Source organism: Malania oleifera, chromosome 1 (assembly GCF_029873635.1).
Source record: "Malania oleifera isolate guangnan ecotype guangnan chromosome 1, ASM2987363v1, whole genome shotgun sequence".
Lineage (NCBI taxonomy): Eukaryota > Viridiplantae > Streptophyta > Magnoliopsida > Santalales > Ximeniaceae > Malania > Malania oleifera.
Genome location: NC_080417.1, coordinates 4,847,440 through 4,869,904, shown reverse-complemented (window position 1 = coordinate 4,869,904; position 22,465 = coordinate 4,847,440). Strand labels below are relative to the sequence as shown.

The window sequence follows — 22,465 nt, the reverse complement described above, 5'->3', positions numbered from 1 at the left end:
GCATATTACTTTTATCTACGTAATTGCTATATGCTTAGAAAGACCCTAGGCTGTGTATTACTAGTATTTGGTTTAACCTAGGAAGAAGTTTTAAAATTCCAATTCACCCCCCTCTTGGGATTGCACCAAAGTCAACAAACGGGTTCTCTGCCCTCTATAGATAAGAATTTATTAGAAGAACTTCAGGTGAAAACGAAAACATCGAAGTTTAGAACTCCTTGAAAAGCAGTCTGGGAAAAGCCTCTAGTAGGTTGTTTAAAACTAAATATAGATGACTCTCGTAAAGGGAATCTAGGTTCTTGTGGTGGTGGTGGTGGTGGTGGTATCATTTGTGACTCATCAAGAAATATTAAGGCCGCTTTCTCTGAAAAATTTAAGTCAAGTACTAACAATGAAGCGGAGTTGTGGACTCTTACTAATGGTGTTCGACTTTGTAAAGAGTTGGGATATCATAATATTTGTATTGAAAATGACTCGAAATTGGTGGTGGGATGGCTCACACATGGAATTTGTTCCTCCTAGTACTTATGGAACTTTTGGGAATTGTTAGAGGAAGAGTTATAAGGTCTTCTATTCTCTATAAAACACCAACTTAGAGAAGGTCATCAGATGGCGAATTTCTTGGTTCTTCAAGGGGAGGGAGGCAACACGAGGAGATATTTTGTAGGTGATGTGTTGCCGAGTAAAATGAGAAGTCTCATTCATATGGATAAGAAGAGTATTCCAAACCTTCGTTGTTAATTGTCATCTTTTGATTTTTCCCATTTTTCCTCTGGTTTATGTTTGTAGGTAATTGACATCATTTTGCAGGTAATTTGTTTATATTTGTTTTGTTTGCTTTTGATTACATATAAGCATGTTTATATTGTTTTAGTTAGATAATGGTATTGGTTTTTTAGTATTGACTTTGATGCCTGAGATGATTTTGATAGCTTAATTGTAAATCTCATTTGTTCTGCTTGTAACCACGATATTCATCTGCCATAAGTGAGAGTTATCAATAAAATTGAGATTTTCGTGAAAAAAAAAGTGTATATATATGATTCAAAGATAAAAATCAGCTAGGTTGTTGTTCATATTTAGAAGGGTACTTATGCACTTGAAATTGGTATAAAAAAAGGAAGGTTTCTCGTGTAAGGCGAGAGGGCTTGAAGGACCCCTAAGCCCTTTATGTATAAAACCTATCTAATAAGAAAAAAACCCAGCAATGCATTAGGAGAATGTGGGAAAGTCTGTATAGTAGACCAAAATTAGAGTTAAGGTTATCACATGTACACACACATTCTTTTGTAATTGAGACTTGAAACCTTAAGATAATTTTATGTAGGAGAGGGATTTTGTAAAGGCTATATGTCGAAATGCAAGTCCGGTCTACTGCGAAACCACATGAATCATTATTTTCTTTTTATTTTCTTGTCTTTTTTTTTTTTTGTTTTAAATTTGTTTTATTAGGTGTTCTTAATTGGTGCCTTTCCATGTTTGTAAGAACACGTGACTTAAAATTTTATGATTATGCTTTGCATAGAACAATTAAACAAAATATTATGTTTGACCACTACGGTCTATACTCATGGTTGTTACTCTGTACTCTCATATATGACAAATAATTTTTTTTGAAATAAAAAGTATAATATCAGAGTAAATTTTTTTTTAAAAAAATTTTATTTTCACGATATAGCATGGACTTCCAGCCCATTTACAATTGGCAAGTTAGAATGAATGCAAGTCCAGATAGGCCCATATAATTTCTGGACATCGGTCCATAAAATTTCTTCAACTCCATCAATAGCCAGCGGTAGGGGCACCCGAGCACAGCCCATGCTTTGCTCAGTTTACATGAATTTCCAGCTGGGCGACGAACTGTGATGAAGATGGAGTACGAGAACAAACTTGTCCTCGCGCCCATGGTTCGAGTTGTGAGTTAAAACACTCTTTTAAACAAACCTTAATCATAATCTGATCCAGTTCTTGATTCTTTTGGCCAATAATTCGGTTATTATTTTTGCAATTTTCTGTTTGGTTGCCCAGAAAGCTGAGGAAAATGAGAGAAAATTTTGGGATGTTGTGTTTTCTATTATTCTTCGATGGATTTTTTTTTTTTAATTTTCTTCAGCTAGAAAATTGAAAATATCCGTAATTTTAAAATAAATTAGTCTCTTCTTTTTCTGCATTTTTTCTTTCTCCGTAGAAATCAAACAGAGCTTCTTAGGGTTTCGGAGCCTGGACTGCTGTTGAAAACTATATGTCAAGAAATTTTGTGCAGTTCTGGAAACATGCTTTTTCATTCATAGTTTGGTGTTCTCCACTTTTAGATTTTAGTATCTTTGCAATTCAATTTAATTCATTTTTGAATTTTTACTACGTCACGAATTTTCGAATCCGAGATCAGAAGATTGAGAGTTTTTGGAGGAATTTCCTCCGGGGGGATTGCTACAAAAGTGTTTTAGATTAACTATAGGTCTTTTGTACGCATTAGATTAATATATATTGATTATTATGTAACCCTAGTTGATTTAAGCTTGGCTTAAGCTTGAGATGGCTTGTGAGCTTCATTGTTCATAGTGAAAACAGCCGCTACTCCTGTGGACATAGATTGTTGCTTTCATTGATTCTCATTGTTGAGTGATTGCTAGGTTCGTATAGTTCATCATCGAGTGCTTGCTTGCTTGTTCGATTGATTGTTCATGTGAGATCTTCTGCTGCGCACACTCAGCACCGACAATTGGTTTTTGAGGGCTAATTGTTGAGAATAACAATTGGTATCAAACCTGGGTGATTGTTGGTGTGGTGAACAACAAGTGGCATCAGAGTTGTTGATTCACAATGACTGGGATTTCTTTTGTGAGGTTCGAGGTTGGTAAGTTCGAAAACTGTGTCCATTATCAGGTTATGTCTAGCTGATGACGTGTTGTATCACGTCATGGATGAGGACTTGTCAGCAGCGGTTTGTCTGAAATTGGAGCGTCGGTACATGTCTAAGTCATTGACGAATATTATATTTGCTTAAGATGACAGAGGGTTTGGACTTGATTCAACACATCAACACATTTAATCAGATCATTAGTGATTGAGGAAGAGGAAAAACTTTGATGCTGCTGAATTTCCTACCTACGTCGCCTACATATGAGAATCTAGTTACGATGTTGACTTGGGGAAAAGAAACCCTAAAGTTGGAGGACATCACGAGTGCATTGTTGAGGTTCCATCAAAGGAAGAAGGCCAACGATGAGAGTTCACATGGTGAAAAGCTCGTGGTGAAGGGTAATTAGTATCGTGGGAGAGGCAAGTCTTGGAGTGGATTGAGTGGTAATAAAACTCAATCCAGGAGGAGGAAGGATGTTCGCTGTTTTAAGTGCGGGAAATTAGGGCATATAAAACCCAAATGTTCGGAGTGGGAGAAGGGAAAGGCAAAAGTTCAAGAGGGTTCGTTAAGATCGGTGAATGTAGTGGAAGAAGGGGACTCAGGGAGTAGTGACTGTGAGATGTTTTCTATTTCATCTGGTTCAGAATGCCTCACGGGTTCTTGGATCCTAGACTCGGGATTTTCTTTTCACATGACGCCCAACAAAGCCTGGTTCACCACTTACAAATTGGTGAGTCCTGGTTCTATTTTGATGGGAAGTGGTGCAGTCTGCAAAGTTATAGGAATGGGGGATATTAGGATCAAGATGTATGATGGTGTGGTTAGGATGTTGTGTGGGGTAAGACATGTACTCAATCTACGGAAAAACATGATATCATTTGGTGTTTTGGATTGTAGCGGGTATAGTTACAAGTCTAAAGGCGAGATGATGAGGATGTGTGATGGCGTATTGATGGTGATGAAGGAATAGAGGATAGCAGGGATTCTCTATACACTGCAAGGTAACACAGTTGTAGGTGGAGTTGCAATTGAGAGTTTTGAGTCAGGTAATACTGTTTTGTGTAACATAACCACATACAAAATGGTGGGTATTCTTAACTACTTTGTTATGGGTGTTTGGGGACCGGTGATGACAGCATCACAAATTGGACATGAGTACTTCGTGAGCTTATCACGAAAAGTCTGGGGGTATCTCATGCGGCACAAGTTGGAGATGTTTTCCAGGTTTAACTTGTGGCTGAGGTGGAGTACCACCAGGAGAGAGTTCCTCAGGTTAAATATTGGTGCTGAGTACGCTGGTGTTCGAGGAGTTTTGTGAGTAGGGCATGGTGTATGCAGGGCTTGCAAGGGACATCTTGGTGAACTCAGCGAGTATGATGCGTTTCTCAATTAATCGATTGCCAAAAATATCAATAGATGGGAGAGTTGCAGGAGAGGCTTGGACAGGTTATGCGGTAAACTTCTCTGGTTTGAAAGAGTTTGGAGGTCCAGTTATGCACGTTTCTAGTGAGGTGGGATCTAGGTTTGGTGTGATGTCCAGAATGCATCTTTCTAGTATAAAAGAAAGATGGGTTCAAGTTGGGTGATCCAATTGCAAACAGGGTAGCGATTGGTGGAGACATGGTCTTAGGTGCTAAAGCCATAGGACAGCATACTCAGGTAGATGAAGAGAAACGAGTGCCAGAAAGTTGCGATAGTAGCAATGAGCATGTTGTGTAAGTGGAGTTGGAGACTCAGAGCAGAAGTGTAGGGAGTTCTAACTCAGGAGACTTGTAATATCATAGGATAAACTGGAGTAGAAAGAAGATTGTGATGTAGGTGGAGCTACAAACTTAGGGCAGAGATGATGTTGGTCATGATGCAGGGAGTTTAAGTTCGAGAGACCAGCAGGATCACAATAGGCTTAGAGGCACTATCAGGCCACCGCCCAGGTATGATCTGATGTCTTATGCAACCATTACTACCAGGAAGGATCCTACTACCTTTCAGGAGGCAATGCACGACCAGGAGAAAGGTATGCAGTGCACGACCAGGAGAAAGGTATGTGGATAGGTGCCATGGTGGAGGAGATGAAGTTACTGTATAAGAATCAGACGTGTGGGTTGGTGGAGCTCCCAGAGGGGGAGAGGTTGATAGGCTGCAAGTGGGCAAGTATTCTATTGTTTTATGTGAATGATATGCCGATTGCTGGGAAGGTTTCAATTGAGATAAATCAGTTGAAGACTCTATTGAGAATGGAAGTTGACATGAAGGTTTTGGGTATTACCAAGAGTATTCTTGAGTTGGAGATTTGCAAGTATAAAGTTATAGGGAGATGGGTTATCTCGGGGTGACTTTGTGGTCATAGCTGCAGGGAGATTGGTGTTATCTCAGGGGTGGTTATATGGACAAACTATATAGAGATTGTGGCTATCTCAGGGTAGTTCTGTGGATCAGGTATTGGAGAGGTTTAGCATGGTTAATGCTAAACTGGTCACTGGAACACTGTTGGCAAATCTACGTAAACAGTCTACCGCTCAGTACTTGAGGACAAACGGGGATGTTCGGAATGTGTCAAAGGTTTCCTACGCTAGTGCAGTTAGGTACTTGGGTGGGCAACAAAGGGTTCCGTTAGTTGTGAGGTTCGTAGATGGAGACTACATAGGGGGCTTGGAAGACAGGAGGCTTGCAATGGGGTATGTTGTTGGAAGGCCTAATTTTTGGAAGTCTAGAGTACATTCTCAGGGTGCCCTAGTTACAACTGTATCGGAGTTCTTGGCAGTGGTTGAGGCTGAGGCTGCCAAGGCAGTATTGTGGTTTAGAGGATCGTTCAAAGAGTTGGGTGTTTAGGTAGGTGGAGTTCTTGTTACCACTGTCAAGTTCAAGCATGGCTTGGACTTGGTTTACGTCTCCAAGCATTAGATGGGATGCGGGTCCCAATCTACTACCTCGGGTGGAAGAGCAGGGGATTATGCGTTCGGATTTCTCTTAAGTGGTGAATATTTGCCAAGGTGGAGATTGTTAGGGATGTGGTTCATATTCTGAGTAGAACGCATGTACCGGGGAAAACACCGTGAAACGAGGGACCAAGAGAGAGGTGCAGGGTGCAGCCTTGAGGGCAAACTGTTGACAGTTTGGGGTGTAATCGTCGATGGTTTCACTCGCGAACGTCACAAATTTTTTAATCCGAGGTCAGAAAATTGGGAGTTTTTGAGGGAATTTCCTCCGGGGGATTGCTATAGAAGTGTTTTTGATTAACTATAGGTCTTCTGTAGGCATTAGATTGATATGTATTGGTTATTATGTAGTGGGACTTTGTGGGTTATGGTGTTGGATTTGTTTGGAGTGAGTTGGGTTATGCTGCAATCTGTAGTGGGATTTCTAGCATGTTGGCAAGGCAGATTTGGTCGTTATCGAAATGGGTTTTTTTGGTTGATAGTTCCTCATTTTTTATTGTGGTGTCTTTGGAGGGAGAGATATAGTAGGTGTTGTGAAGATAAGGAAAGATCCATTTCAGACCTGAAGCTATTTTTCTTTACAACTTTGATGGATTGGTTGGCTGCTTTGCGAAACCAATCATTTTCTTATGTTGTTGAGTTACTAGATTCTTGTAATTTCTGTTTTTGATTTGTTTATCCCATGTACACTCCTTGTGTGTTTGGTGTTCATTTTGATATCAATAAACTTATTACTTATCAAAACAAAAAAAGAACGTATTGATTATTATGTAACCCTAGTTGGTTTAAGCTTAGTGTAAGTTTGAGAAGGCTTGTAAGCTTCATTGTTCATAGTGAACACAACCGCTGCTCCCGTGGATGTGCAAATTGCCGAACCACGTTAATTCTTGTGTTTTTGATTGGTACTTTCATTGATTCTCATTGTTGAGTGATTGCTAGGCTCATATAGTTCATCATCGAGTGCTTGCTTGCTTGTTCCATTGATTGTTCGTGAGAGTTCGTATGAGGTCTTCCGCTGCGCACACTCGGCACCGAAAATTGGTTTGTGAGGGCTGATTGTTGAGAACAATAATTGGTATTAGACCCGGGTGATTGTTGGTGTGGTGAACAACAGACCTAAATGTACACAATTTCAATTTTAATTCTAAAACCTAAGCATTAAACTCTCAAACTCTAACCATCCAAGTCCTCCCCTCCCTCCCAACTCTTGTCTCAATTAACACACAAAAACTCAAAATGAATGTCATAAATAATTAAGATGACCCCTTTGTTTTGAAATGGAAAATGAAACATGATTTAGGTAAAAGAGTCACTAGGTGATGCTTGGTATTATAATTAATAGGAAGAGGCTGGAAAAGTTTAAATAGTCACCAATGCCAACATCAACATATGAATTGATTAGTTATGTGAAAAGCGTCCTCAGTTCATACGACTCATGCCTGCAGCCATATGTAAAATGATTGGTTCAATGCAGTAGACATCCACTCTTTTTTCTATATAGTATAGATTAGTTCACACTTCACATTCCAGCCTCCTGTTGTCCGCATTAAAATTAATGCTGTAGCCAACTAGCTAGCTAGCTGCTTTTCCATTCATCATCTTCACTAGCTATGTATATAAATGGCACTGCATGCTTGGAATATGCATGTTTCAGTTTGTCCATTTTTAAAATGCACAGGCAAACTAAAGTGCAGATTGAGCCACAATTGCCAAAGAGATTTAAAGCTGCACAATTCTGCATATGAATGATTGCATATGATCGTTGACATTATTGAGCTAGGGAGGGAGAGATTAACATCAGTTTCCTAATTTGTGTTTGGTCCTATTGAGGTTTGGACTTCTTTTTCTCTCTTTTCACATGCTAGAAACCTGCAGTTGGACTGTGTTTGGGGCATAAGACATGGACAAGTTGGTCCTTTGGTGATCTCGACCATATACCGGCTTATGTATGGTCATATTCACATTCAACTTAAAATTGATGGGGCTTTTTCTAAATATGCAAATAAGCTCAAGTGCCAACCATATATTGATGTGCAATAACTAGCTAGTTACTACATAGTATCCACCCTTCATAATTATGGAATGAGACTTAGAGAGAGTAATATTATGCCTGATTTTCCAAATGAAATTAGGTAAAAATGGAATAGTTATTGTCTGGAAGTAGGATGGGCATATTTTAAAACTGACAACATTGGTACCACTAACACTAACCAACATGAAATAATTGTTTAAGAATAACTATTCACAAATTCTTAGTGAATTAGAAAGACCTTAGAGACGAAGAAATCAGCTGGATGTTAGCGAAAGATTTGCAACTGTCCGATTTTACACTAAGACATTGACACAATTAATAAAACTTATACTACGATTTACATGATGGCATCCCATCCCATGCATATAAGGCAAGTAGTTATAGGGGAGCACAATGCTTGAACAAGCTTGGCTCAACTCATGACATTGTCCCCCATTTATGCAGTTGATGTCTCTGTAGACTTTGATGCTAGGTACTCTTCAACTTTGTTCACGGACAGTTGTAAATATTTCGCTAACATCCAGCTAATTTCTTCGTCTCTAAGGTCTTTCTACATCCACTCTTTTTTCTATATAGTATAGATTAGTTCACACTTCACATTCCAACCTCTTGCCGTCTGTATTAAAATTAATGCTGTAGCCAACTAGCTAGCTAGCTGCTTTTCGATTCATCATCTTCACTAGCTATGTATATAAATGGCACCGCATGCTTGGAATATGCATGTTTTAGTTTGTTCATTTTAAAATGCACAGCATATATAATTCATTCAACAACATGTTAATATTTTATATGTTATGAAGATGAATAAGCCACAAGTTAGGCTGCAAAGATTTGCTTAGAACTTATTCTATGTTTGGAAAGGTCTTGAATTTGGATTTGTATTGGATTTGAATGAAATATAATATAAAATTGTATCACAACTTGTTCAAATTAATCCAAATCCAAATTCATGGCCCCGAAATACATGTTCCCAAACACAAGGTTACAAAAAAATTAAAGAAAATAGATAATTATTAAAATTTTAATTTATTTGTTAATTTAAGAAGAAAAGAAGAAATATATTAGCACAATTGATGTCTTTTGAGAAATAATTTTTCAATATTTCAGATGCATATAGTATAATGTACACCCATTCTTAGTGAAGTAAAAAGACCTTAGAGATGAAGAAATCAGCTTGGATGTCAGCGAAAGATTTGCAACTGTTTGTGGACAAAGTTGAAGAGTACCTAGTATCAAAGTCTACAAGGACATCAACTACATAAATGGGGGAGAATGTCATCAGCCAAGCTTTTTCAAGCATTGTGCTCGCCTATAACTACTTGCCTTATATGCATGGGATGGGTTACCATCATGTAAATCGTAGTATAAGTTTTATTAGTTGTGTAAATGCCTAGTGTAAAATTAGACAGTTGCAAATCTTTTGTTGACATCCAGCTGATTTTTTGTCTCTAAGGTCTTTCTACTTCACTAAGAATTTATGAATAGTTATTCTTAAACAATTATTTCATGTTGGTTAGTGTTAGTGGTACCAATGTTGTTATGGTCATTTGTTTCAAAATAATGCCAATTCTACATCCAGACAATAACTATTCCATTTTTACTTAATTTCATTTCGCAAATCAAGTGTAATATTACTCTCTAAGTCCCCTTTCATAATTATGAAGGGTGGATACTATGCAGTAACTAGCTAGTCAATGCACATCAATATATGGTTGGCACTTGAGCTTATTTGCATATTTAGAAAATGCCCCATCAATTTTAAGTTGAATGTGAATATGACCATACATATGCTGGCATATGGTCGAGACCACCGAAGGACCAACCTGTTCATGTCTTATGCCCCAAACACAGTCCAACTGCGGGTTTCTAGCATGTGAAAAGAGAGAAAAAGAAGTCCAAACCTCAATAGAACCAAACACAAATTAGGCAATTGATGTTAATCTCTTCCTCCCTAGCTCAATTATGTTAACGATCATATGCAATCATTCATATGCAGAATGCTGCAACTTTAAATCTCTTTGGCAATTGTGACTCGATCTGCACTTTAGTTTGGCTGTGCATTTTAAAATGGACAAACTGAAACATGCATATTCCGAGCATGCAGTGCCATTTATATACATAGTTAGTGAAGATGATGAATGGAATAGCAGCTAGCTAGCTAGTTGGCTACAACATTAATTTTAATGCAGACGACCGGAGGTTGGAATGTGAAGTGTGAACTATTCTATACTATATAGAAAAAAGAGCGGATGTATACTGCATTGAACCAAACATTTTATATATGGCTGCAGACATGAGTCGTATGGACTGAGGACGCTTTTCACATAACTAATCAATTCATATATTGATGTTGGCATTGGTGTCTATTTAAACTTTTCCAGCCTCTTCCTATTAATTATATTACCAAGCATCACCTAGTGACTCTTTTACCTAAATCATGTTTCATTTTCCATTTCAGAACAAAGGGGTCATCTTAGTTACTGTGAGGGGCTGTAGAAGGGGTAGGGGTAGACCTAAAATAACTTGGGAGGAGATAGTGAGTAAGCATTTAATATTCCTAAATCTGTCAAAAGAAATGGTCCATGATCGCATAAATTGGTGGAAAAGGTTCTTATAGCCGACCCCACCTAGTGGGACTTAAGGCTTGGTTTTTTTGTTGTTATTTTGAGTTTTTGTATGCTAATTGAGACAAGAGTTGGGAGGGAGGGGAGGACTTGGATGATTAGTGTTTAAGAGTTTAATGCTTAGGTTTTAGAATTAAAATTGAAATTATGTACATTTAGGTCATATTTGAATCAAGTATTTTTTTTAGAGAGTTACAATTTATGCTCTAAACATAAATTAGTAATTATAATTGTTGAAAATTACTTTATTGAGTAATTATAAAATTTCTTCAAGCCCTTCAAATAGCCAGTGGTAGGGGCACCCAAGTACAGCCCATGCTATGAGTTGTCCTTCGCTCAATTCACATGAATTTCCAGCTGGGCGACGCACTGTTAAGAAGATGGAGTACGAGAACAAGCTTGTCCTTGCGCCTATGGTTCGAGTTGTGAGTTAAAACACTCTTTTAAACAAACCTTAATCATAATATGATCCAGTTCTTGATTTTTTTTGGCAATAATTTGGTTATTATTTTTGCAATTTTCTGTTTTGTTGCCCAGAAGGCTGAGGAAAATGAGAGAAAATTTTGGGATGTTGTGTTTTCTGTTATTCTTTGATGGATTTTTTATAAAAATTTTCTTCAGCTAGAAAATTGAAAATATCCGTAATTTTTTAAAAATTAGTCTCTTTTTTTTCTGCATTTTTTCTTTCTCTGTAGAAATCAAACAGAGCTTCGTAGGGTTTCAAAGTCCGGACTGCTGTTGAAAACTACTCATATGTTGGGAAATTTTGTGCTGTTATGGAAACATGCTTTTTCATTCATAGTTTGGTGTTCTCCACTATTAGATTTTAGTATCTTTGCAATTCAGTTTGATTCATTTTTGGTGGTGTTCCTTTTGTTGATATATAGGGCACGTTACCTTTTAGGTTACTAGCTGCGCAATATGGGGCGGACGTTACATATGGAGAGGAAATTATTGATCATAAATTGGTGAAATGTGAGCGCCAAATAAATGGTAAATTCTGTTATGTGCGGTTTCACTTCAATTAGTCAACTTATTCTAGATAAATCAATTGAACTTACTCCAGTTTGCAATGTTGTCATGAATGCAAAACACATAATGGGATTGGGGGCTTCGTGCAACAATATCAAAATGTTGAACATGGTGTCAATTGGATTGGTGCCCTTCTCATCTGCCTTTGTGTGAGGAAATTTCAACCAACTAGGCAAGGGAGTGACCTTTTGTCATGGGGAAATACTTCACACCTTGTGAAGGGCTGTGCGGCCTTAGTTAAAGCATTCTTGCTTCGCTAGTAAGTGAAAGTATATCATGGTTTACCACAAAAACACATTCACAACATTTGAATGAAAATTAAGCGGAAGCAACAAGCAATTTATGAAAGCAAATGACAAGCATGCGGTAAACATTTAAACAAAGTGATTTATTAACAACACCTTCATATGCAACCTGTGTTTAGCGAGAGAGGTAAATAGGCTAAATACGCTTAACAAATGCTAGTGAGTTTTACAAGACAAATGAACGCTCACCCTCCCTTAAAGAGCTTTATATTCTATTTTAGCTTTGCCACTAGGAAACATCAAAATGACTAAGGAGTCATACTCCCATTTTACACTAAGGCTTTGACACAATTAATAAAACTTATACTACAATTTGCATGATGGTAACCCATCCCATGCATGTAAGGAAAGTAGTTATAGGCGAGCACAATGCTTGAACAAGCTTGGCTCATGACATTCTCCCCCATTTATGCAGTTGACGTCCATGTAGACTTTGATGCTAGGTACTCTTCAACTTTGTTCAACGACAGTTGCAAATCTTTCGCTGACATGCAACTAATTTCTTCGTCTCGAAGGTCTTTCTACTTCACTAAGAATTTGTGTTGCTTTTTCCTTGATGTGAACTCAGGTATGTAAGGATGACTTCAACTTCCTTTCTATCAGGTTGCGCTATCTTTAGTGGTGTTTGGTTGATTGAGTTTTTGCTTGGATCTTCAGTGTCGACATTGAATTGCTTGAGGCAGTTGACATGAAACATTGGATGCACTTTCATCCAAGCAAGAGGATCAACCTTGTAAGAGGCCTTCTCGACTTTCACCAAGATGGGGTCTGTCCTTCATATTTGCGGAGTAGTCTCCTATCTTGACTACCTAGTGACTTTATCTGTTTTGGATGGATCTTAATAAACACCAAGTCATTCATGTTGAAGTGCAATTGTCTTCTCCCTTGATTTGCTGACTTCTTCATCTGCTTGGAAGTTGGCCCTAGGTACGCTTGAGTGATCTCTGCATTTTTCACCATTCTTTGGTGAAGATGTATACTCTTAGAATCTTTCCTTTGTATGACTCATCCACTATGTGAGGTAACGACGACTGCTAGCCTTTAACAAGCTCAAAAGGAATCTTATTTATTGTTGAGCTTTTTTGGTCATTGAAATAGAACAGAGTCATGTCAAGTAGTTGCACACAATTCTTTTGATTTGTAGTGATGAAATGGCGCAAGTACTCCTCTAGTAGCACATTGAATCTCTCTGTTTATCCATCAATTGTGGGTGGTAGCTTGAAGAGATGTCAAATTGTGAGTTGAGGATTCTAAAAAGTTTTGTCCAGAAATTGCCTGTGAATTTTGAGTCTCGGTCATTGACATGTCATGCAAAACACCCCAATATTTAACCACATGTTTGAAAAACCAGTGGGATGTCTCCTCGGCCGACTTTGGTGTAGGAATAAAAGGACCTTACTTAAAAAATATGCCTTTTCTAGGATTATAGACTCAACGTCTCCAACTCTTGGCATGTTGGTGACAAAGTCAAGCAAGACATTCTACGAGAGTATCGTTTTTACTGGAAGGTGCTTCAACAATCCTACAATCTTCTTCCATTACACCTTGTCTTGATGGCAGGTGAGACAAGTTCAAGTATACCGACCACCTCATTACACATGTGTGGTTTGTTATACCTTTACTTCAACAATGCCATACTATGATGCCATCTTGGATGTCCTATCCGCACGATGTCATGACACTCTCTCAATACTGTCTTCCTCAGATTTTCAACTTGGGGCACAAAGATACGGTTACAATGTGTCATCACCAACCCATCTTCTAACTAGAATTGGCATGCTTTGCCCTATTCCACCAACTCCATGAAGTTTTGGGCAACTAGATCTTTGACAAAGTTCTCCTTATTGCCCTCTTGTATTGTCATGGTACCATACTTATTGTCAAGTGTGTTACCATCTGTAAGGCTGCAAGCCTGACTTTCCTAGTTAATGCTTTGCCACTTGGTTCATTTGCCCCACCTTATGCTCAAATAAGAAATCAAATTCCATTAGGAATTCTTGCCAACGAGCCTACTTGGTTGATAACTTTAGTTGTTTGAAGAAGTGACTTACAACTGAGTTATCTATCTTCACCACAAACTTATTCCTAAGTACGTTATGCCACCGCATGTGAAGACAATTGATCACCGCTAGCATCTCCTTCTCTGGACCTATACTCTCGTTTTGTTTTATTAAGCTTAAAGTTCTCATACGCAATAGGATGCCGATCCTATAACAAGACTCCACTAAGGGCATAGTTTGATGCATCTGTTTGTACCTCGAAGGACTTTATGATGTCTAGTAGAGCAAGTTTTGGATCTTGCATCATGGCTTCTTTAGTAGTTCTGTAAATGGGGCAATTCTCCTCGTGTACCCCTCCACGAACTTGTGATGGTAGTTGGCAAGTCCAAGAAAGGAATGCACCTCCTTCCTTTGTCACTGGGATCTTCTATTCTTGAATAGCCCCTCTTTTTCTCCATATCCATTTGGACGTGACCTTGCTCGATCATATGCTCAAGGAATTTGATGCTCCATTGGGCGAAAAAGCACTTCTATTTCTTCACATGGAGGTTGTTCTCCTTTATCTTACTGAGCACTTTCTGTAGATGTTCTTCATGTTCCTCTAGAGTGGAATTGTAGACAACAATGTCCTCTAGGAGTGAGCATTTGGTCGATATGGTTATTTTGGTTAATTAACCGAATTACCAAACTATTTCGGTTAAAAGAATCTTGTTAACCGAATCGAACCAAAATTTCATATTAACCGAACCTAAAATCAACTGAACTGAATTTTGGTTAAATCGGTTAACTGATTTTAACCGAATTAATATTTTATTATATATAATTTATATAATATATTTAAATTTTAACATATATAATATATATAAAATATATAATGTGTATAAAATAAAAAATATATGTATAATATATAACATTTTAATATATATATAATATATATAATTATTAATTATTAATATATACTATTCAGTTAATTCGGTTAACCAAACACATTAAATCCCAAAACCAAAACAAAAATTGAAAATCGAAAGTCAATGAAAATAGAAACCAAACCAAACTGAACTGACCGAATTTACTTTGTTAATTCGGTTTTAACAGAATTATGCTCACCCTCAATGTCATCTAGGTATACCACGACAAACTTGTTGAGGTATTCATGAAATATCTAGTTCATCAATTTGCAAAATATTGCTGGTGCATTCATCAACCCAAAGGGCATCTCCGAGAATTCATACGCTTCATACTATGTCACGCAAGTAGTCTTCCACTCATCACTATCTATCCTCACCTGATTGTATTCTAACCGCAAATCAAGTTTGGTGAAGTACTTTGGCATGATTTAGTTGATCAAACAACTAGTAATCAATGGAATGGGATACTTGTTGCTTTCATAGTCACTTTGTTGAATGTGCGGTAGTCTATACACATTCATATGCTTCCATCATGTTTCTTCTAAAACAAAACAGGTTCTTAGAATGGTGCTTTGGGAAGACGTATATAGTTCGCTTCTAATAACTCATCAAGTTTCTTCCTTAACTCTGCTAACTCTGTAGGTGCCATCCAATATGGCCCTTTAGCAGGCTACTTCACTCCTAGCAACAACTTGATCTCATGCTCCACATATTGTTGTGGAGGCAAATTGTGAGATAGCTTGTCTAACATCACAGGTTTGTATTCATCTAACACAACTTGGATGACAGTAAGCACCCGCTCTTAGCCTAGTTCTTCATTCACCACCAATGTGGCAAGATATATTTGTTTACCCCTCCTTAATCCTTTTTGAACTGCATGACTAAGGGAACTTCTCATTGTTCCCTTTCTTCGCTATGGCTCGCATTGTGCAAGGGTAGTGTCCTATGAAACAAAGGGAATTGGAAAACAACATCGATACTACCTTAGTCTCCCTCAAGAATTCCATTTCAAGTATCACTTGGAAATCGTCCATTGGCACAACTGTGAAATTCGCATGTCCCTTCCATTGTCCAAGCTTTAAATAAGAAATTCTCCAACCCCTTAGCATCATAGTCATCACCAAATGCTTTGGGTTCTGGCACCTTTGTTCTTTTATACTCTATCCTCGTAGAATTGCAATTTTTTGCAACACGAACCATTAGATTCATCTTGGCATTCAGATCCCCTAATTGGATTTGTAAAGCTTTTTACAGTAGCGTGGAAGTCTTTTGACATGTCCACCATGGAACCCTGTTGATTTGTTTGTGATCCTTCCAACGCGTCAAGCCGTCAACCAAGTTAGCAAGTTTAGTCATCTGTATGGCCACATTATTGGCTATCCCAGCCTGTGTCTCTAAAGCTTCAATTCTCTTGGTATTGTTTGGCTTGGTTTCTTACCGATGCTTACACAACCCCACAGTATGAATGCAATTGAATTCACGAAGCAATCAACCAGGCTTTGATACCAACTGTCACGGGCCAAACACTTCACACCTTGTGAAGTGTCTTATGGCACTAACTAAAGCACTCTTGCTTAACTAGTCAACCAAAGTATACCGTGGTTTACCAAAAGAATACATTCTTTACAGTTGAATAAAAAGTAAGCTAAAGTAGTAAAGAATTCAAGAAAGCAAATGACAAGCACGTGGTAAACATTGAAGCAATGTAATTCATTCACAACCCCTCCGTTGGCAACATGTGTTTAGCGAGGGTGGCTAGTTGGCTAAACATGTTTAACAAATGCTAATGAGTTTTACATGACCGATGAACGCTCAGTCTCCCCTAAAGATCTTTATGTGTTGTTTCAGCTCTGACACTAGTAAACATCAAAATGACCAAGGAGTCATACTCCCATGCTATACTAAGGCATTGACACACTTAATTAACAAATATTATTATGTAACCTATTCTATGCACACAAGACTAATGGTCACATGCAAGCATAATGCCCTAAACAAGCTCAATTCTTGACACCTTTGCTGTGAAAGGCGGATCAACATCCCAACCAATTAGTGTCATCCTACCTCTGTCCATGCATTTGTCTTATAACCAACTCAAACTTGTCACTAGAACTTCTTGTTGAAGATGGAGGGGTCATCAATTGGCACACTAGCCATACTAAGTCCTTCTCTCCCTCATTTTTTGTGTGGTGGGGGATGGCCATGGTATTTCAATGGTGAATCTTTGATTTAGTAGGTCTCCAAGCATCCTTCAATTGGAGGGTTGTTCAACTAATCCATCGTGATCATGTTTTGGGGTTGAGGGGCTGTCCAGAGGGTGCCGTTGCTCTTTTCGTATGTGACCTCCTTTATGGAGGTGGCTTTGCATCCTCTAAGAAGGCAGATTTCTGGATTTGCACCCTCTAATTGGGCAGCTTTCTAGATTTGCACGTGGCAGCGGCACCGATGGTTTAGAGTTGAGGTTGCACAATTTTGCCGAGCCCCGTTGTGGGTGACAAATAGTTGTCATGTAAATCTAATTGCCATGCCAACAAGCCATCCATGCACAACAAAAGAAACACATCTGGAGAGGCCCCAAGTTGCCATTGGGGGACCTTTCTTGACACTCAAAGTTAGTGGTGACTATGCAAGGAAGAAAAAAGAGTGTAGGGCGGCAATTTGAACTTGTCTTAGGGGAGGCGGAAAGCTTATACAGATAGGTTCAATACTAACCTGACAAAGTAAATAGATTGGATTTCTTACGGTGGATTAGGTAGTTATCAAATAAGAAAGTCATAATCCATATTTGATTAATTTAAATGACAGATTAATAATGATTTGGATAAGATAATTTGTGGCAGATGGTGGATAATTTGCCATCTTCATACCACAAAAGACTGCATAAATTTACGAATAGATTTTCTAGTACAAGTAATCGGCTTGCTTTTTGTGTGTTCCATAGCTCCCTAACTCCCTATTTTTAATTTGAAAGGGTAGCTGTATTTTTATCTTTACTATCATACTCTTGCTGCCTTTTTGTTTAATATAAATGAGAGGGAATTTTGGGCTTTTAAAAACCAATATTGATTAAGAGGGTTCCCTTGTCTTCAATGGTACAAAACGGTCAATAATTTAATTCATGACATAATAGTTATGGTTGCGTTTATATTTATAATTTGCTAATTATTATGGCAGTATCTACCAATACTAAAAGTTCAAGCATTTTTAGTAATTTGGCTATTTCATAATTGGTATGTGTGCTAATGTGAGTGCTGTAGAAGAGAATTGCTTAATGTAATACTGTTCAGACTTTTGAGATTGTGATATCTTATACTTGGAAAAGCTGTGAAACAGGAATTAGGAGGGCCAAAAGGGAGTGCTTGATTAGGGATGAAGATAATGGGGCATAGGAAGTATATATATTGACGACATCTATTTGTTGACAACACAAAACAAAAACAAAAAAAAAATTGTCTTCATGTTGTTTTAAAAATTTTCCCTAATATATTTAGCTTGTTCCATCTATTTGTATAGTAACAAAAAAGAATCTATACAATAAATAAAAGTTTTTAAAATTTTATTTGATTTCTAAATACTTTTATTATGTATTTTATTTCGGTCTCTCCAACCATAAAATCTTGGCTTCATTCATGTACTTGATTGGCATTCTAAACTTTCACGAATTTAGGCAAAAATGATAGTTTATGCCTTGTATAGGCATATATAATTGCAGTGTAGAACTATTCTATATGTATCTACACATGCACACACCCATCTAGTAGAGAGTCAGAGACCATAACCTAGCACAGAGAGAGAAAGAGAGAGATAGAGCTTTAGGTACTTAAGACCTCACAATGAAATGTGACATTAGTAGCACAGAGGTTAGCTTTGCAAATGGAATCCATGTAAGTTGTGTGAGGCAATATTAGGTTTTAAGAGGGGAGGAAACTAGGAGATGAAAATGAAGAATCCATGGTTGGCGTCTAGTTTTAAGCTTTAAAGCTATTGACAGGCTTGGCTTGTCATTGACTAGAACCAGTCCTCCAATCATCAAGGCCACGTGTCCTCTTTAAAAAATAAAAAAGTAATTCTTAATAATAATAATAATAATAAAAATCACACCTGTTGGATCATATGCCATATGTCCCTTGGATCTTAAGCATTTCTCCTACATGAGTTAGCCGATGTTAACGTGTCTTGTAGGATTAAAGAAAGTGTGTCCCAATCTGGACCTTCAAGACACCGTCCATGGATCTTGTCTGCGTGGGGTTGATTTGGACTATTAAACATGTGGCCGCTGGATTTCTACCAAGTGGCCTTCTTCCAAACCGTTGATCTTGAGACATATGCCTGGTGGCATGTGTCTGATCTGGATTCTCGAAATCCAACGATTCGATCATGGACAAGTGTCACAATTGGGCCCTTTAATCTTGTAAGCATGGGTGACTAACATGCGGCTCCATCAAGAGAGGCCGCATCTTAGCTCCTGATTCTTTCATGCCCTCAGCTGACTTTAGGGTGACATTTTCAAGTGACGTCATGCTAACATCATCCATGTCGTGGAGCCCTTTTGAGTTGGCACTTTTTGTTTTGTAATAAATTTGAAATTCTATTTTTAAATCATTTTAAAATCCATAAAAAATGCATAAAAATAATTTTAAAATACCAAAAAGTATAGGAAGAATTCCAAAAAATTCATAAAATTTGGGAGTTAGGAAAATCATAGAATAAAAATAAAAAATAAAAAATAGAGAAATTTTGTCATAAATCTTTAAAAATAAAATAAAATATTAGAAAAATCTAGAAAAATTCAATAAAAATTCTAGAAAATTCCTTGATCATTTTTGACCATTTTTTCAATACATTTTGATATTTTATTGATCCTTTTTACATGATTGATTGTTGATTATGTATGGTTATTTTGCATGCTTTTCTATTTTACCCGTGCATGCATGTGCATGGGCCCCTTATGATATGATACATCTTCTTTGTGATATATGGACCTCACTTTATACTCTAAGGGGGTAGTTAGTCTGGTGGAATCTCCTTGAGTTCACTAGTAACTATGTTAGACTATTTGATTTTGCATGCGATTTTATTTTCAATTTACTTGCTTTTTATATATTGTCCATTGCCATTATCTGTAACCAATCCAACGACAGATTTGAGAGCTTTGTTTATGATTGCTTTTGGACTCTTGAGGTGAGGGCGATCTCTGTTTATGCAAGGCTATCCAATATATATATTTATATAAAAAAATAAAAATGGTGAGTAAGGAAAAGGAGGAAACAAAGTCTTGGTCATTTGAATTTGGAGTTAATCTTACTAATTGGATACCTTTCATGGGACGTGTGTGTAAGGGGTGCTAGTATTTTCTCTCGCATAACAGTATCTCTAGACCCGATTCCGGTGACACAGATTTGACTATTGGTTTTTGTTAAGATTTAATTAAAATGAATGACCTAATTTGAAGATAGGTCTTTTCCTCTATTTATAATACGAATTAAATACATTCTAATAACAATAATACCCTTACTAACTCTCACTAATTAATGTACTAACACACTCAATAATGATAATACTAAAAGACATATAACCTGTAACACTCCCCCTCAAGATGAAGCATAAATGTCATCCGCTCCTAGCTTGTTACAAATGAATTTAACACGAGCACCCCCCAATGCTTTGGTAAACAAATCAACAAGCTGCATGTCTGAATTTACACAAGCGGTTGTTATGAGCTTCTGCACAAGTTTCTCTCGAACAAAGTGGTAATCAACTTCAATGTGCTTCGTATGCTTATGAAAGACCAGGTTGGAGGCAATATTGAGAGCAACTTGGTTATCACACATCAACTTCATAGGTTGAGAATGCGAAAAATTCAATTCTTCCAACATGTTCTTCAACCAAACAAGTTCACAAGCAGTGTGAGCCATAGATTTATATTATGATTTAGCACTTGACCTTGCCACCCAGTTTATTTCTTACTCTTCCAAGAAACCAAATTACCACCAACCAAGATATAGTACTTGGTGGTGGATCTTCGATCGGAAGGCGATCCAACCCAATTTACATCTATATATCCATGGATATAAGTGTGACATTGATCACGATATAAAAGACCTTTCCTAGGTGCACCTCTGAAATATCTCAAGGTGTGAATTACTGCATCCCAATGACTTGTCCTTGGAGAATCTAGAAATTGACTCACAACACTTATTGCAAAAGATATATCTCGCTGAGTAACTGTGAGACAATTCAACTTTCCAATATGTCTCCGTTATTATCCAAGATTAGGTAGCAAATTGCCCATATCTGGCATGAACTTGTTGTTAGGATCTATGGGTGTATCAACCGGTTTAGATCCTAACAAGCCAGTTTCATCACACATATCAAGAACATACTTCCTCTGTGACACAATAGTTTCGATATGAGATCTAGATACTTCTATACCTAAGAAGTATTTCAACTGTTCCAAATCTTGATCTGAAACTTAATCTGTAGAAAATGTTTTGAGACTCCAAATACCTTTATCATCATCACTTGTAATAACAATATCATCCACATAAACAGCAAGAAGGATCCTACTTCATGAAGTATGACGATAAATCACGGAATGATCCACAACACACTGTAGAAGACCAAACTCAAGTACTACACCACTGAAATGATCAAACCACGCACTAGGAGACTGTTTTAAACCATATAAAGCCTTCTGGAGCCAACACACTAAGCCTGACTCCCCTTGAGCAACAAACCCAGGTGGTTGCTCCATATAAACCTCCTCCTCAAGGCACCATGCAAGAAGGCATTTTTCACACCTAGCTGATGCAAAGGCCAGTGACAAGTAGTAGCCAAGGAGATGAATAGACATACTGATGTAAATTTAGCAACCAGAGAAAAAGTATCAGAATAATCCAGACCATACACCTGAGTGTATCCTTTAGCAACAAGATGGGCCTTCAGACGACCCACAGAACCATCAAGGTTCACTTTCATAGTGTAAACTCAGAGACAACCAATCACAGGATTGTTAGGAGGAATGGGTACCAAGTCCCAAGTACCATTGTCACGTAAAACGTTCATCTCTTCAATCATAGCATCCCTCCACCAAGAATGGGCTAAGGCTTCCGAAACAGATTTAGGAAGGGTAGTAGATGATAGTGTGGGAAAACATGTTTAATGACTTGTATTCTATGATGTAAATAGCTTAGTTTAGTTTATATTTATATTGTATAAAACAGCTATAAATAATGCTGCAAATCAGGCAGCATGCTGACACTGAACATGTGCCTGAAATTCTGGCAGCATGTTCCTGAAATTCTGGCAGCATTTAGGTGCTGGAAATCTGCCTCTAAATATGGCACCCACTATGTAAATTTCTTCTATATAGTGAAAGCAAACCCTATGGAAGGGATATTCAGACCAAAAAACTGACATGGTATCAGAGCCTACTGCTGCGCCTTTGCTGCTTTACCCTGATTTTTAGTTCAAAAACAGAGTATTTTTGCACTTTTTCTGTTGCTTCATTGCTGAAATTTCTTAGAGCAGTTTCTGTTCTTATTTCTACCATTTCCAGCCTTCATTGTTGGTGGTTTCCGTTACTTTTCTGTTCAGCCTTCATTGCTGAAAATTTTTTTTCTGTTTCGAGTGATCGGCCTTAATCACCAAGAGATCATTGTTCGGGAAGAATGTCAGAGGTGGCAGAGACGACCACTACAGCACAATCAGAGGAGATTGTTCGATCCCAACAACCTGGGAAATGGCAAAATATCCAGGCAGCATA

At 37.7% G+C, this 22,465-nt stretch overlaps 1 protein-coding gene across 5 annotated transcripts in view; it reads left to right on the top strand.

Annotated features, from left to right (window-relative positions):
• The first annotated feature begins 1,704 nt into the window (after positions 1–1,704).
• The window catches only part of LOC131150591 (uncharacterized), a 55,785-nt gene continuing 35,024 nt past the window's right edge, over positions 1,705–22,465 (top strand). For 3 of the 5 annotated variants that reach the window (XM_058101428.1, XM_058101436.1, XM_058101413.1), the window contains exons 1-3: positions 1,727–1,916; positions 10,730–10,880; positions 11,343–11,448. In XM_058101428.1, coding sequence (XP_057957411.1) covers positions 10,776–10,880; positions 11,343–11,448 — 211 coding nt within the window. In that variant the 5' untranslated portion in view covers positions 1,727–1,916; positions 10,730–10,775. Of the gene's footprint in view, positions 1,917–10,729; positions 10,881–11,342; positions 11,449–22,465 lie in introns of all 5 variants that reach the window. The other 2 variants (XM_058101421.1, XM_058101444.1) reach the window with 2 other exon arrangements.